This window comes from Myripristis murdjan, chromosome 11 (genome assembly GCF_902150065.1).
Source record: "Myripristis murdjan chromosome 11, fMyrMur1.1, whole genome shotgun sequence".
NCBI classification, from domain to species: Eukaryota; Metazoa; Chordata; class Actinopteri; order Holocentriformes; family Holocentridae; genus Myripristis; species Myripristis murdjan.
The window spans coordinates 3,056,539-3,073,158 of NC_043990.1; the positions used below are offsets into that span (position 1 = coordinate 3,056,539).

The 16,620-nt window shown below is 44.7% G+C and overlaps 1 protein-coding gene across 1 annotated transcript; it reads left to right on the forward strand.

Moving 5' to 3' along the window:
- The first annotated feature begins 265 nt into the window (after nucleotides 1-265).
- Nucleotides 266-16,487, forward strand: rnf139 (ring finger protein 139). The gene is made up of 6 exons (XM_030064006.1): nucleotides 266-656; nucleotides 5,417-6,072; nucleotides 7,135-7,282; nucleotides 7,791-7,897; nucleotides 12,858-13,109; nucleotides 13,287-16,487. Exons 1-6 carry the CDS (start codon nucleotides 494-496, stop codon nucleotides 14,061-14,063), a joined length of 2,103 nt encoding a protein of 700 aa, XP_029919866.1. The 5' UTR covers nucleotides 266-493; the 3' UTR covers nucleotides 14,064-16,487.
- The last annotated feature ends 133 nt before the right edge of the window (nucleotides 16,488-16,620 follow it).

A 16,620-nucleotide genomic window follows, 5' to 3' on the forward strand; every position in this document is an offset into this window, starting at 1 on the left:
GGTAGTAAATAAATAAGTAAATAAAAGGACGTAAAATTAAGTAAAGAGGGAAGGAAAAGAGTACATACATTGGTCACGCAAAGAACAAGATTACATTCATTAATTGTAACAAAATTCCAGGCTGTGGTAATACTGTAAGAATAGTTCATTTTTTTATCGTTTATAATTCTTAGAGACTTTAGATTAAAGTTGAATTCAAGCAAAAAGACTTTAAGTATCTCTCAACTTAGCAGAGAGCCCAGACGTGCCTCTTACGTAACGCCACACCCTCTGACGCCGGCACACGTCACGACGGAAGAGGCTCGGGACTTCCGCGTTCCTCGCGTAGCAACAGGAGGGTTGGAGCGGAGCGGAGATGGCGGACGTCAGGTTCCCCGTTCAGTAAAAACACAAACGAGACGGGAAGACGAGCGACGGCGGTGGCTGCGGATTTCTCCTCCATCGTTTCATGGAGACACGGAGCCTCCGGGACTGAAAGCCGCCCCGAGGCCGCATGGCGTCCACTCAGGTCCGGATCGGCCAGCAGGCCTTGGTCGTGCTGGATGTGGCGCTGCGAGTCCCCTGCATCTTCATCATCGACGCCATCTTTAACTCTTACTATGACCCCGGGTCGGGATGGGCCGGGGCAGCGGGGAAGGTGTTTGTCCGAGTCATCGGTAAGCATGACAGCGACCCGGGCGGCGCGGCTCCGGAGCCCGCAGCCCGGCCGGCCGCGGCGCCCGGCGGGGGGAGAGGGCAGAGCCGGGTTAGCTCACACCGTGTCAGCTGTCAGGGCCACGGCAGGCTGACCGACTCACACCGGGGAAAGCCGATTTAGCAAGGCACACACACACACACGCACACGCACACACACACGGCTGTCTGACTGCTTAACCGTTTAAACTCCCGGTTTGCTTTATATTTAACCCGCTCTACTTTCCTGCTATCCGGCTAATATTGCCTGCCTCTGTGACCCGGTGCCTGCAGAGGAAGCCTCCCCTGACCACTTCACACACACACACACACACACACACACACACACACACACACACACACACACACTCTCTCTCTCTCTCTCTCTCTCTCTCTCTCTCTCTCTCACACACACACACACACACACACACACACACACACACACACACTCGTGTTTCCATCACTTCAGAGGACATTACATTGACTTACATTCATTTCCTGGAGACTTATCCTAACCTTAACCCTAACCCTAACCCTAACCCTAACCTTAACCCTAAAGTTATCTTAGCTTTAAATCAACCCTGCGTTCCAATACCCATACTACCATACTATTTAGTAGGGAAAAAAAGAATTAGTATGTCCCAATACATACTAAACTACATACTTTGTAAGGGCAGCTGCAGTACATACTAAAAGTAAAAAGTATAAGTATGCGATTTGGAACGCAGGGCAAGTCTTCACCCTAAAATTAATGATTTTCACTTATGAGGACTTGCTTTTTGTCCCCACAAGGGAGGCGAGTCCCCACAACGTGACTGTGTAAACAGATTTATGTCCCCACAACATTAGCAATACCAGGTACACACACACACACACACACACACACACACACACACACACACACACACACACACTTCATCAGCTCCCCCTGCACCCCCTTTCAACAAAGTTTATAATGTTCAGTTTGTGTGCAGAATGTGTCTCTTTAATTCTGTGTTTATTCCTGAGGTTGTACTTTGCAGAGGTCTGCTACTGGACTGCATTATACTGAGAGGAGTGTTTCTGATTTTTTGGTCCTACGTATCTATTTACAATGAGGTGGGACAGAATAGTGGAAACAGCTGCCAGTAAAGTGCAGTCCTATGAGCTCAATGCCAAACACAGAGGTGAATGAACTCCTCTGTTACTGTGAAAACAAGACAAGCTGAGCATTACAGGCCGCAGGACAGGAAACTTCATGGCACAACAGTTGGTTTGGATTCGATTGTGCAGGCGGAGCTGATACTTACCGGCCTAAAATATTAAGCCGACAACATCCTTTACTTATGTAATGAACCAAACTTTGATTAAATAGGATAGACAGGTACGGCTGGTTTGGTTTGATGTGTTGTCAAATATTGTCTCCCCTGTTTATTCTGTGCAGCCCGTGATGCACCAGTCAAACACTGTGAAACAACACAACACATATCATATAATGTTGGCAGTTGTCTTAATATGTTTTTTTTTTTTTTTTTTTTTTTTTAAGAAACTGCCAGTGACACACTGATAAAAAGAGACATTTCTGTTCTGCTGTTTACTGGGATTTGTCTGATTGGTGCATCATGGTTTTAACATGGTCAGCCAGATGACTTGTTCTGGTAAAACATTACCAACATACTGACTTCTAATGTGCAACGCAAATATTAGCTGTTGATTTGGAATGACTGTACGCCCGCGGCAAGGTTATTACAGTTAACTAAAACTTAATTAAAAACTAATGCTAAGCTTGAAAAAATAGACTTAAGAGAAAAAATGAAAATGAACCGAAACAGTGTTGTGAGGCTACAAAACTAACTAAAGTAAAGTAAATACATACAGAAAATGTGTTTGGTTTTTAGTCTTTGTCTAATGAAAATTAATGAAAAATACAAAACTTTACGAGGGGGGGTCAGTCAGTCCAAACTCTACACAGCTGGACTCCACAGATGCAGCTTACATGTTTGTCTTTTCCTCTGCATTAGTTTCATTTCGTTCCCTTCTCAGTCAACGTTTGCGGCCGCGGTGTGAACACACTCCCCGGCAGGCCAACACCGTGCACGGATAACAAGCAGCGGGTTGCATAATTGCCAGTTAGTGAGGTTTCCAGACCTTTGGACGTTTGCTTTTCTCAGCTGGTTGGTAGGACAGGAGGCCGGAGCAGACGCCTTCAAACTGGGTCAGACTGCAGCCCTGTTAGGCTCCTGTTTCCTCAACCAGGTGAACCCGTAAAGACGAGCGCAGCTAAAACTCACCGTGTAGCTGCCATCAGTCACATTATTCAGCACTTTAACTGCATTATGTTTAAGATTTAACCCACTGAAGCTCCATCACTCTGACACTGAGGGAAATATTCAAAATCAAGACGCTGTTGTTTTGTTTTATGGCTGCAGAATCACATCAGATAGAAAAGATCTGCATGCCCTGTGCATCATTTTAGACTCATTTCTCCCTGGAGTTCAGCAGCTCATGTTTGGGATCACTGTTAGAATTTCAAAATAAAGTAGATTCTGTGGATTCGAACAAACCCCGGCTGCACAGTGAGGACGTAGAGGAGTGGCAGAGGTTAGTGCTGATGTTAAAGACGCCATGAAATGCAGTAGAGGACATGTGAGGTCATTTCACGGGGACTTGAAACTGTTCCTCAGTTCCCCCGGGCGTTCCTCAGGGCCTCATCAGGGTTCCTCGGGTTCCTGTGGTAGAACAGGTGACAGGTGTGTTTCCGACTCTGTTGATGGCCGTGCTCCCAGCATGCAGTGCTTTATTTGTGTGGACAAGAAGGAAACTGTAGGAAGTGTTTGAAACTTTGGAGTTAAGGTGTGAAGATTCATGCTGGAGTTAATGTCAAAACTAAACAAGAACAACTTTAGGAAATGTCCGACGATTTGCTTTTAGACCTTTTTTTTAGTGTCTCACCTCCGAACCCCTACATTTTTTTGCCCTTATTATAAAAATAATTGTTTTCTGAACCGTATTCAGAGTCATGTGCATCAGAAAAAAGTTGCAGGATTTGCCTTTAAAACTAAGAGCTCAAACTAACACCAACAAAAAGGATCCCAGTCACATTTTGTTTTCTTGCACTTTTAACAGTTTTCAAAATGAAACTTCAGTTTGGCCTCATTTGTGCTGAAATAATCTCGTATAAAACTTTAAAAATCATCAAAATATCGATTGTATACGCAGCTTCAGTGTCTCTCCTGACCTCTTTCCCCATAACGTGCCGTGTTCCCTCAGCTGCTGCTTACCTGACGTGCAGTTACACGTGTTCATGTTTGTGAACATCGCAGCAGCGTCTCCCTCTTGATGACAGTGTTGCCATGGCGATAGCGCCGCGATTAAAAAGCTGCCGTCGGTCCGACCGGTTGAGCTCGTCTGCAGCCGCTCGGTGTCACACACACACTCGCTTCATGTGGAAAGTATGCTCACACTTGCTATGTAATTACAGCCACGTGACCTGAACACGCTTCTATATGGAGCTGTGGGTTCGTCATGTATGTTCTGCACAGCTGGAAGACGTGTCTCTTAGTTTGCTCTGTGTCTGTCTGTCTTTTTGTCACTGTTGTGTTTTTAATGTTGAAACTGAGCGTTATCATTGGCTGGTTTTGGCGTCTGCTTCCCCCCGTTGCGTGTTCCTCTGCGGTGATGTCGGGATCATGGCGCCGCAGAACGTTCACATGGACTCTTTAACCGCTTTAGTCCCAAACCCTTCAGCGTTTCAAAATTCACCTAAAATTCATTAATTTATGGATTGACTGAAATGACCTGCTCTGACCTGCCAGATGTTGTCAGATCCTTTCAGCATGTTGTGCCTCGATTTCAGGGCTTCAGCTGATGATTATTTCATTGTCATCAGTTTTTTCCATTTAATCGGTTAATCATTTAGTGTATAAAAGTGCCAAAAATGAAAACAAAAGTCTGGTGGGAAGTGAGCAGAGCCCAAAGTGGTGCCTTCAAATGTCGTCCTAAATCTGACCAGCAGCCAGAAAAAGAAAAAAAAACAAAACAAAAAAAAAAAAAACACAAATCCATGACACAATCACACATGAAAACAAACACGGCTGCTAATCCATCAGAATGTCTTTTTCCAATCAGCTAATTTATTTGATTCAGTCTGAAAACGTATGAATCATCATTTTCACACCTCTTTCAGCCCTGGGTGAAGATCTTCTCACACTTGGAGCTTAAAATGTTGGAGATCCCCTCTCTGTTGTGAGCTCGCCCAGAGCTGCTCCAGGTCAGGGGCCCTGAGCTTTTAGGAGTCTCTCCAAAAAGCCACGGTTCGGCTCTGTAGCGTGAATCAAGGTTGCGACAAAGCCAATAGAATTTTTATTGTCCAATTGAAACTGTGCTGCAGGTTTTCTGAAGACATGACCCCTGGCTTTCAGTGTCAGTGTGAGTCCTGAACCCAGAGCTAGCTGCAGGGCCGGGTTAATGAGTAGCAGAGAGACTCGAGGCTAAACAAAGTCCTGTGCTGGCTGCAGCCTGTGCAGTGTGAAAGGGCTTCTGGGTGTGGAAGGTGTGAGACAAACAGCCAAGGCCTGATGGGAAGTGATCGCAGCCCAAAGTGAGGTCCTCCTTAGTCTGACCAGCAGCCAAAAAAAACAAACAAATATTAATTTTAAAATATATTGATCATGAACCATGCAGACAGTTTTCTCTCTGTTGAATGATTGATTACCAGACCAGTGGTGTTGCTCTGATCTGTTTGTTTGTCCTCTGTTTGCTGCAGGCATCCTCGTCTCCAGCGTGGTGCTGGTTCTCTCCCAGAAGGCCTTGTTTAAGTTCTACACGCTGTTCTTCGCCGTTCTCCTCGGCATGGCGGCCGTCCTCATCAACTACTACGCCACCTCGCACATAGACTTCTACAGCGCCTACTACAAGGCGGCGCTGGGCTTCAGGCTGCTGCCCAGGAACGGGCCGACGCTGTGGCTGGGCATGGCCGCCGTCCAGCTGCTGTTCGGCGTCGGCTACGTGTTCCTGCTCAACCTGCAGTCGGCGTTCGCCGCGCTGGTCGTCCTGGACATCATGATCCCTCTGTGGGGGCTGATGATCGAGCTGCCCACCGACGTCCGGCAGCTGGTGGCCGTGTTCTCGGGCCTGGCGCTGGCCCTCAACACGGCCGTGTGCCTCGCCATGAGGCTCAAGTGGTTCTACTACTCGTGCCGCTACGTCTACCTGCTGGTGCGGCACATGTACCGGATCTACGGGCTGCAGCTGCTGCTGGAGGACACCTGGAAGAGGATCCGCTTCCCCGACGTGCTGCGGGTGTTCTGGTTGACCCGGGTCACCGCGCAGGCGCTCATCCTGGTCTACGTGGTGAGGGCGGTGAGGAGGGAGAGCGGCGACGCCACAGGAGGCGCTGCAGACGGCGGCTCTGACCCGCAGGTAAGATCTGAAACAGCCAGGTGATGATCAGGATAGGTTTACAAATATTATGTGAAAGTAGATCTGCTCTGGGGTTTTGGATATTGTAATATGTAGGGGTGCAACAATCCATTGATCTGGACTGAAACATCAATATAATGATCAACGATTCAATATAATTGATATTTAGTGAATCAATCCATATTAGAGATACACTTTTATTTTGAAATTCCCATGGTATGGCTCTGTTGCTATTGTGTTCCAAGCACAGCACTTTCCTAAACGCTCAGACAGTGACGGCACCAGGCAGAAAACAGAGCCAAGAAACAGACCATAAGGATTATAAGGAAATCTGTTCCCCTTTTGCAAATAAATCAGCATTGTGGAAATATTTTGGATTTGGGAGAGAAAAAAATGGGTCAACTGACAAATCGCACGCCGTATTCAGACAGCACCAGAAGATAAAATACTCAGGAAACATGACGAACCTGGACAAGCAGCTAAAACAGGAAAACAGCATTTTGATGTAACTGATTCAAATGGACATGGTGACACGGTCTCATTTTGATCATGTGCCCCTGAATTGAATCAGAACAAAATCAAATCGTGGCTGACTTTGTGATGTCAGCAGTTATCGCATCGCTGTCCAGAGAATCAACCTAATATCAAAACGGTTTTCTGTTGCAGCTGCTCCTTCATGTGCCTCTGCTTGGTCGGCCATCATATCCACATCCCTGTTTATTACTGTTATTACTGTTTATCAGAAGTCTCTTGTTTGTCAGAAGCACCAATATTCATCCCCACAACATCATCTCAGTATTAAAACTGAGCTATTTGCTCAGAGAGAGTTTTGACATTTGCATTGGGTCATTTCTCTTGCCTTTGTTTGGGAGGCAGATCGTACAGAGAACAAATCTTCAGATTCACATTTTTATTTTCCAAAACCTAAGAGCATCTGCAAAAATGAACTGGTTGAAATAATAATAAAAAAAAAAGGCACGCTGTTGCTCACAGGAAAAAGAAGTGTGACTTGCGTGTGTGTGTGTATTTGTGCGACTAAGCCGTCTCCATGGTTACCTGCAGGGCTACCTGCTGAGCTGGGACGTCTTCTGGGATCTGTCCAGCAACCTGATCATCTCCGGCTGCGACTCCACGCTGACCGTGCTCGGCATGAGCGCCGTCATCTCCTCCGTCGCTCACTACCTGGGCCTCAGCATCCTCGCATTCATAGGTACCCGAGTGTGTGTGTGTGTGTGTGTGTGTTCACTAGGACTATGATACCTAAGTATGCAGTTAAGTGTCTAATATAACAACTATAATGAACTCGATTCGTTAAAGTGTTGCATTTTTTGTAAACAATTTTTCAATTTTTTAATCACTGAATTGATTTAAAGTAAAGATTCTGGTATGGCATATGAAACTAGACGACCTCAGGAATCTGTTGGTACCAAGCACGTCATGCTAGGCTGTCACAAGGAGGCTAAATATCGCTCCAAAGTTCGGTGAAATTTTGCGAGTGATAATCTGGCATGTCTGTTTCCAGCGGGGTCCCTTGACCTCTGACCTCCAGATGTGTGAATGAAAATGGGTTCTCTGGGCAGCCACGGCTCTCCCCTTTGCAGACACGCCCACCTTCTGCTAATCCCATGCAGTTTGGGCCCCAGAGCCTGCAGTCCACATGTGTTCTTTGTGTTCGTCGTGTCGTCGTGTCCCTGATCTGTCCGTCTTGTGTCCATCAGGCTCGACAGAGGAGGAGGACAAGCGTCTGGGCTTCGTGGCTCCGGTTCTGTTCTTCATCCTGGCTCTGCAGACGGGCCTCAGCAGCCTGGACCCAGAGGAACGCCTGGTAATTATGACAGCATTTGATTGATTGATTGATTGATTGACTGATTGATTGATAAGTCCTCAGTCTGAGGTGACAACATATACAAAGCCTCCACAGCTGATCTGACGCTGATGTTCACTGTGTTTCTGAACGTTTAATAATCATATCAAGAATAATAACACTTTATTTATATAACACCTTTCATACATAGGGTGTGGCTCAAATTGCTTTTATTATAAAGTGAAAAAAAAAAACGAGAATAAAACAAAAACAAGTAGTTTAAAGTGCAAATACAAAAAAAAGCAAAACAAAGTGATCAATTGAAAAAATAGAGGCAGCAAAAAACAAATGTCGATAACATTAATAAAAGATGGAGATAAAACAAATGAAGAAATAGAATCAGTAAAAGATTTAGAAACAAAGGAAGACAAAACATGTAAAGCAAAGGAAGACAAAAAACAATAAAATATGGAAAAGAACAGAGTAAAGGAATAAAACAAAGGAAGTGTGACAGTTAAAAGCAATGTTTTTTTTTGTGATCAAGTATTTTTATTTTTTGTATAACACATAAAACAAAGTACAACATGTATGAAACATTCAACATAAGCACATTGACATAAAGCAAGCACTCAGACAATTTCCAGACAAACTCAATTCAAACCCTTCCCTCCCACCCCCCAGGACCCCTCAGCTCATCCTAGCCATTAAACAGGGTGTAAATATTTGCCCGTATGCATGGGTCTAACATCGAAAACATTAACTCATGGTCTTTGTTCATTGAGGCCATGCAGAGAGGTGCAGCACAAGGGCATAAATAGTTAAAAGCAATATTGAATAAATAAGTTTTCAGTTGTGGATTAAAAACGTTCCTGCAGCTCTTACAGCGTCGGGCAGGGAATTCCATCATTTTGGTGCGGAGCTAAAACGCTTTGCCGACGATTCTCTGATTTATGTGACAGTTTGTATTTTAAAACACCAGCAGCCGAGGATCATGAAGGATTATGAAACGACACAGAACTAGTTAATGTAGCTTCGCTCCCCTTTGTTTTCTTTCTTCTTTACTCTGTTGTTGTTGTTGTTGTTGTTGTTGCTGTGTCTTCCTGCTCTCTCATGTCACTTCCTGTCCCTCCATGTCGAGGGACGTTTAAAGAAGGAAGGGACAACATCACATCGTCGGCGTTACAAATTCAATTAAATTCATTAAATTTGCTCTGCTATAATGTGATAATTAACACAGAAGTCAATGGGACGGAACTGGAAAATCCACCTTTAAACCAACACACACACACACACACACACACACACACACCGCTGCTGTTTGAACTCTGACGGGGCAGAGATGAAACTTTTTAGCAAAACACACTTTACATAATACAGAGGATTCTTTTTTTTTTTATTTAAAGGAGTGCACGTTGTCCTTGTTACTGGTCTGAACCCAGTAACAAGCAGCCGCAGCTCCAGCCAAACAAAGCTAATGTTAGCCGCATGCCAGTTTAACATGTACAGTAGGGTGCATCAAAAAATAAAATTTTTGAATTTTGATATGGCTGGGTGCTAAAAGTGTTCCAATATATGTTTTAACAACACATGCAAAATATTTTTCCAATACATGAAGGTTTAGGGGTGCCAGCTCACATGTGTTTCTGTGGATAAAGGGGCAACAGTGCTAACCGGTCACCATAGAGCTCTGATGTAAAAAAAAAAAAAAAAAAAAGACTGCACCTCAAGAAAACTGAGGAGATATTTATATTTTTGTGTTAGGTATGTATACACTTACTACATGTAATTACCATATCTGCAGTTGTTTCTTTGTATACTGAAATACTTTGAGTGAAATGTAGTCATATTTAGAGGTATTTGGTGCTCATTACATCTAAGGTTAACTTGCTAGCCACAGTTAGCTAGCTATGTTAGCTAAGCTATTAAGCTTATCATCAACAGTATTTTAGAGTAGGCAATATCCTATTCAGAGTATTGATGTCTCATCTTTATTGAGTGTAGCATTGAAGCTGTTCAATTAACATTTTAAAGAAAGGTTTATTTGAGTGCAGCTAGTCACTCTGGTAGTGATGTTACTGTAAGTTCTCATTGTAATGATGAAGTTAGACGATGTAGAGCTTAGATTTGAGGCTTATGCATGCATGGTACATCATAATTGAGTGATGTTAGGTATGCTAAGATATGATTGTAAACCCTATCCTTGTCCTTGTATCCTTTTCATTCTCAGGCACTGTACAACACAACAAACCCCAGGATCCAGCTAAGATGCTGTCCTCACCAACTGTAGGGTTGCCAACTTTCACGCAGAAAAGAAAAAAAAAAGTTAGTCCTAGTTTGCTCAGAGGTTAATACTGAAATGAGGCCATATCACACTTCTTTGGAAAATTACAAAATAAACAGGCTTCAATCACAAAATGTTAACAGTGGTAATGCACTGACTGTAACACTGCAATTATTCATTATTCGTTTAAGGGGCTTTCACACAGCACGCGGTTTGGGCCGCACGCTATTAATTATTATTCCCTCCTATTGGATGCACCGAGGTGTTGTCACTGGGTGCTGCGCCCAAGTTAAAATATTTTCAATTTGGGCGCTGGCACCAGCCTCGCGCTGCGCTCAGCCCGGCGCAGACTGGTGCGCCTTTGTCTCCTGGCTCCCGGGTACCTGCTGCTGTTGCTATGGGCAGGCACTTTGTAGCTTAGCAACTGAGTGACAGCGCTTCCACCAATGAACGAAGTGTACACTCACTGACGTGTGTGAATGAGCTCCGCTCATTGGTCAAACAGCGGGAGAGGGGGCAGACTCTCAAAAATAAGGGACAAAGTACATCCCTTATTGGTTCAATACGGGACGTGTGTTTTGGTTGCCAAATATGGGACGATTCTGTATTTCAAGGGACGGTTGGCAACCCCTGGTCCCAGCCAGACTAGCTGGAGACATTTTGGGTGGGATGCACCAGCTAGGTTCAAGGTACCATTTCCATTCCCTCTCTCTCCCTGGTGATGTTGCTCAGTGGGGCGGACTCTGGCACAGACTGAGCATTTACGTTTTGTCAGTTCTTATCATTAGGTTGTGTGAGTTTCCACTAGGGTTTGTTCTTTTAAGTGTCTCACTATTGTCCCTTGTGTGTAACAGTAAAGTCAGTTAAACTTTATATTTGTGTCTGACGTCCATCTCTGCTGCACAAACATAAAGAAAAAGGTGAAGCATTGGCCAACCTAGAAACCCTAAAATGTTGGTGTGGATCCAACCCACAGGCAGGTCCACAGGCCACGCAAAGTTGTCCTATTGCCCTCCATTCATTTGTCTATAAGCTGTCGTAAATGAAGAATCTTGAAAGGTGAATTCTAAGAAATCCCCAAAGTTATCCAAAGGGCAAACAAACTAATTTTGCTTGAGTTACCCTATAGAACATGTTTCTGTATAAAAGTTCACCTTATTTAACCTTTCTGGGTCAACCATTTGGCAAATAGACTAAAAAATGCACATTTTTTGACATTTCACAGAAGTTCGCGTGTTAGCTGGTACCCCTAAATCTCAATGGATTTCCACAAAACTTTGCAAAAGTCATTTGTACATGAATAGGAACAAAATGCAATGCCAGCCAAATTGATATTTTGGAATTAAAATTTCACCATGTTAATTTGATGCACCCTAATGTACAGTTGCATTAATCAGATACGAGCCGGTTCTCAGCAGACGAATGAGTCATAACTCCGTCGGCGCCCGGGGCTCCGACCCGCTCGGTGAGGCGTGAAACCCGCTGAAAACACACTGGAGGCTGTGTTTTCCCCTCATCACAGGCTTTGTGTCTCCGTGTTTTTGGCCACGCCCCGGCACACAGGAGGCTTCAGGCCCGAGGACACACACTCACAGTGTTCAATATATTTTGTTTACTTAGGGCCAGGTACCGGCAAAGACCTCACGCTATGATTTTAATCGTGATGCCTTACAGTGCTGGACAGAAAATAAACAGCTTAAACTACAGCCTGCTGCATAACACCTGGATCAACCAATAAATTATTAACCAGCATAGGATCAATCAGGTGACTGACGGTGTGTTAGGGCCACTGTAGGGAGGAAAAACATTATGGAGCCTGGGGGGCGGGGGGTTTAGTATTGTGAGAAAAAAAAAAAACTCTGAATTTCCAAGAGTAAAGTCGTACATTTATGAGGAAAAAAGCTTGAAAATTCTGTGATTTATAAAGTCACAAATATACGAGAAAATGTTTTTCCCTTTACTCTTACAGTTATAAAGGAACCACATGGCTCACTAGTTGGATCAGCTGCACACTGCAAAACTGAAGAAAACTTTTTTTCACAGTTTTTTTTCTCTTAAATGTGTGACTTTATAATCTCAGAATTTCTGTTTTTTCACAAATTTTTGAGTTTTGTCTCTTATAAATTTACAACTTTAATCTCAGTCTTTTCCCATTAATCTGTGACATTATAATCACAGAATTTTCTATTTTCTCCCAAAACTTTGATTTTTTTTTTCTCATAAATCTATGATTTTAATCTCAAAATTTTAGTTTTTTCTCACAAATTTGCAGCTTTATAATCTCATAATTTTTTTTTTTTCGTAGATCTATGATTTTAATCTAAAAAATTCTGAGTACCCCTGCCTCTGTAAATTTCTTTTCCTCCCTGCGGTGTCCTCAGTGTGTCGTCGTAGGTGACACACCGACTCAGAACAGCTGAACAAAACATCCATACAAGGAGCCTGAAAACTGAGTATCGTAAAAAGTAATTCTGCGACCCTCAGCTGTATAGTTTTTGTGCAGTTCTGTCATTGAAAGCGACAGAACTGCAGCTTGTGTTTGTAAAAGCAGATGTGTTGATTTGGCAGTTTTATCTGAGCGACCTTTCGCTCTGTGGAGGTGAGCGACTCTGCAGATTTTGCTGATTTTTTTTTTGTTGTTGTTGTTGTTGTTGTTGTTTTTTTTAATGGGGAAATCTCGTCCGGTGTCGCCCCCCGCAGGTCCGCCTGAGCCGCAACATGTGCCTTCTGCTGACAGCCATCCTGCACTTCATCCACGGCATGACCGACCCCGTCCTCATGTCCCTGAGCGCCTCGCACGTCTCCTCCTTCCGCCGCCACTTCCCCGTGCTGCTGGTGTCGCTGGCGCTCTTCGTGCTGCCCGTGGCGCTCAGCTACGCCCTGTGGCACCACTACGCCCTCAACACCTGGCTGTTCGCCGTCACCGCCTTCTGCGTCGAGCTCTGCCTCAAGGTGAGGACGGGGAGCTTCGGCTTTTACCCATTCAGTGTTTCAAATCTGTTCGATCGTAGAGATGAAACCAGGGTGGCTGCGGGTCATGTCATTTCTGGAATATCATGAAATATAAAGACACGTGACGCCTCGTAGTTCCTTTATTATACCTTTATAATAAACCCCGGTTCCCTGCAGGTGGTGGTGTCGCTGACGGTCTACGGCCTCTTCATGGTCGACGGCTTCTACAACGTGCTGTGGGAGAAGCTGGACGACTACGTCTACTACGTGCGCTCCACGGGCAACGTCATCGAGTTCCTCTTCGGCGTCATCATGTTCGGCAACGGCGCCTACACCATGATGTTCGAGTCGGGCAGCAAGATCCGCGCCTGCATGATGTGCCTGCACGCCTACTTCAACATCTACCTGCAGGCCAAGAACGGCTGGAAGACCTTCATCAACCGCCGCACGGCCGTCAAGAAGATCAACTCGCTGCCGGAGGTGCGCGGCGAGCAGCTGCGGGACATCGAGGACGTGTGCGCCATCTGCTACCAGGAGTTCGCCACCTCGGCCCGCATCACGCCCTGCCACCACTACTTCCACGCGCTGTGCCTGAGGAAGTGGCTGTACATCCAGGACACGTGTCCCATGTGCCACCAGAGGGTTTACGTGGAGGAGGAGAGCCGAGACCGGGCCGCCTTCTCCAACAACAACGGGGGCTACGCCGCGCCGCAGGACGCCGCCGCCGCCGCCCCGCCGCCGGGCGAGGACGAGCGGGGCCAGCCCGACGCCGAGCTGCCGGCGGAGAGAGCGGACGCCGCCGCGCTCGCCGCCGCGGGGCCGGAGGCGGAGAACGAGCTGCTGGAGGACAATGACAGTATAGAGTACGACGAGGACGAGTGGGGGACTCAGAACGGCGGCACGCCGATAGAGGAGGACTACATCAACGATGACACAGACTCCACCGGAGACTGACCGCTACAGATCTATAGAGAAATTAATAAATATATCTTTATTATATAAGTTAAAAAAAAAAAGATATTAAAAAAAAACAACAGCATCTTAATTTGTTCTTGAAAAATGTCAGGGATGTCATTTCTTTTTCTTTTTAGTTTCTTTTTGTTTTGCTTTTGAGTTTCGGGTTTTTGCTCAATAAGGGCTTGTGGAAAGTGAAACTGCTGCTCTTATTCAATGTGTGTGTGTGTGTGTGTGTGTGTGTGTGTGTGCTGGGGCTGCATGATGTAGACCAAAATCTTTTTTTTTTTTTTTTTTTTTTTTTAAATACCTCCTCAATTTTAAGATTAAGATGCAAGTCTTGGCACAGCGTGGCTTGTTCGACTTTTTTTTTCTTTAGCATTAAAACTGATGCACATTGTTCAGTTTAAATTAGAGTTTAAATAACAGATTTTCTCCAAAACGTTGTCGCTGCCGGGGATTCTGCACAGCTGCGCCTTTCTGAGGAAGCTGTGAGATACAACTGTGACAAAGAACTGACAGAAGATTTTAGAGTTTCAATAGCTGTTTTTTTCTTTTCTTTTTTTTTTTTTTGAGTATTGGTTTTCTGTCAGTTGTGCAGCCCATGCGTGTGTGTGTGTGTGTGTGTGTGTGTGTGTGAGCATGTGCGAGCATGCGTGTGTGCCTGCCGACATGTAATGTGCTTTAGGTGATGTCTTAAAGATGCAGTTCACGTTCCCTTGTGTTTTGTAGGGGAGGCACTGGTGAGCTCGCTGCTTTCCTGACAGAGAAACAAAGAAAAGATGAAGAGAGAGAGAGAGAGAGAGAGAGAGATGGAAGACAGACAGAAATTTGGAAGGAGAATAAATGAAGGCAGAGGAGTAAACTTTCTGTCGGCTCTGCACCAGCGAGCGAGAGAGGAAGAGAGAGAGAGAGAGAGAGAGAGAGAGAGAGAGAGAGAGAGAGAGAGAGAGAGAGGTCTGTGTGATTAAAAGTGACTTGCTACTGTAATCACTGATATACCTCTGTCATTACTTACTACTGGTCTCTTGTGTGACCTCGCTTACATTTGTGTACGTTTTTGTACATGGAATAATAAAACAAACACGTGCACACTTTTTCCCTTAGACTAAGAGAAAAGGTTGTTTTCAAATATGTGTTTTTTTTTCCCGCCCCTCTCTCTTCGCGCAGATCGGCGTTGATTTTATTTAAACTGTTTGTCTTGGACTCAGAATTGAGAAGACACGATGACGGTGCTGGTGTGGGAACAATCTGATTGCATGGTGTTGAATGCAGGGTTAGGCTTCACAGACAGGAGAAAGAGAAAGTACACCCTCCTTCAGTTCTATGGCTTTACGTGTCAGGACATAATAAATAACTGACTGATCCTCAGCAGCTCCTAAAACGAGGTAAATCTAACCTCAGGTGTGGAACAACACACACCAGATTCCACCAGGTCACGAATTTATTGAGCAAAAATTCAGCCGAAAATGCAGGAGCCGTGTGTGAGAACAGCCCGTGAGTCAGTCACCAAGTTTCGGGTGATTTTTTTTTTTTTTTTTTTTTTTTATTACGTCCTGAAGGTGAAACCATAAAACTGGAAGAGGGTTCACTTTCTGTTTCTCTTGACTGTATAATGATCATCAATGTTCCTCATTTATTCTCCCTTAAAACAGTAGGGGATCCAGTATGGGAAATTGTCAATCAGAGACTTTAAGTTCCTTTAAAAACAAACAAAAAAAAATAAAAATTTGTGCTATCTTTTTTTTTTTTTTTTTTTTTTTTTTTAATAATGTCGTAGCATAACTTTTCATTTCCGAGGTGAAAGCAAAAGCAGGGGGCTCTTGTTCCATCGACATCCAGAATCGAACCACTGCACCTTCCTGAATTCTCAAACTACATTTCTAGTCTCAGGGTTCCTTCGCAGGCCTGGAAGAGTGTGAAAAAAAAGATATATAAATCTATATATATATGGGAAGATGCTGCTCGGCTGCAGCAAACTCATAATTACCCTCTTGATGCTGATGCAAAGCCTCTGTCATTTCATACATGTGCTGGTGTTCAGCTGCAGAGAGTCTTGAGCGGCAGACAGAGGCAGGAAGCTGTGGAAACTGAGGGCAGAGCGGCTCAGTCTTTCTCTTGGTTCTGCGTTTCTCTTGTTAATGAATAAGCTTTCAAGCACAACTCTGAGTATTACCGTGTCAAGACCCCCGCGGCCCCGAGCGGCTCCGGGCTCCTCTGCTGGAAACGAGCCGCTGGTGCTCCCGGCGGCTCGGGGCTCGGGGTCTTCACCCGACTGAGAAGCTGTGCTTTTTGGTCACGAAGCCATGAAGGACTTTGATCACTGGGCCGGTTGTTCTGGAGCTTTCTGAGAGGTCAAAGCTGTTCACTTTGCCTTTTGTTTTAAAAAGAGATTTATGTAAATAAAATCATCTTTGATATTGCCTTTGGCCTGTATCTCCAAAATCAGCAACACCTCCTTTAAACGAGCCTCCGAATAAACACAATACACACAGGTTAGTGCGTGTGACACACACAACACACTTTCAGAGTCAGACTGTCTCTGTAGGAATAATCC

Excerpts from the sequence above, each read along its gene's own strand:
- rnf139 (XM_030064006.1), top strand. The coding sequence starts at position 494 with ATGGCGTCCACTCAGGTCCGGATCGGCCAGCAGGCCTTGGTCGTGCTG. Across the intron at positions 7,898-12,857 it reads TGGACCCAGAGGAACGCCTG|GTCCGCCTGAGCCGCAACAT; the intron begins GTAATTATGACA and ends CGCCCCCCGCAG. Across the intron at positions 13,110-13,286 it reads GCGTCGAGCTCTGCCTCAAG|GTGGTGGTGTCGCTGACGGT; the intron begins GTGAGGACGGGG and ends GGTTCCCTGCAG.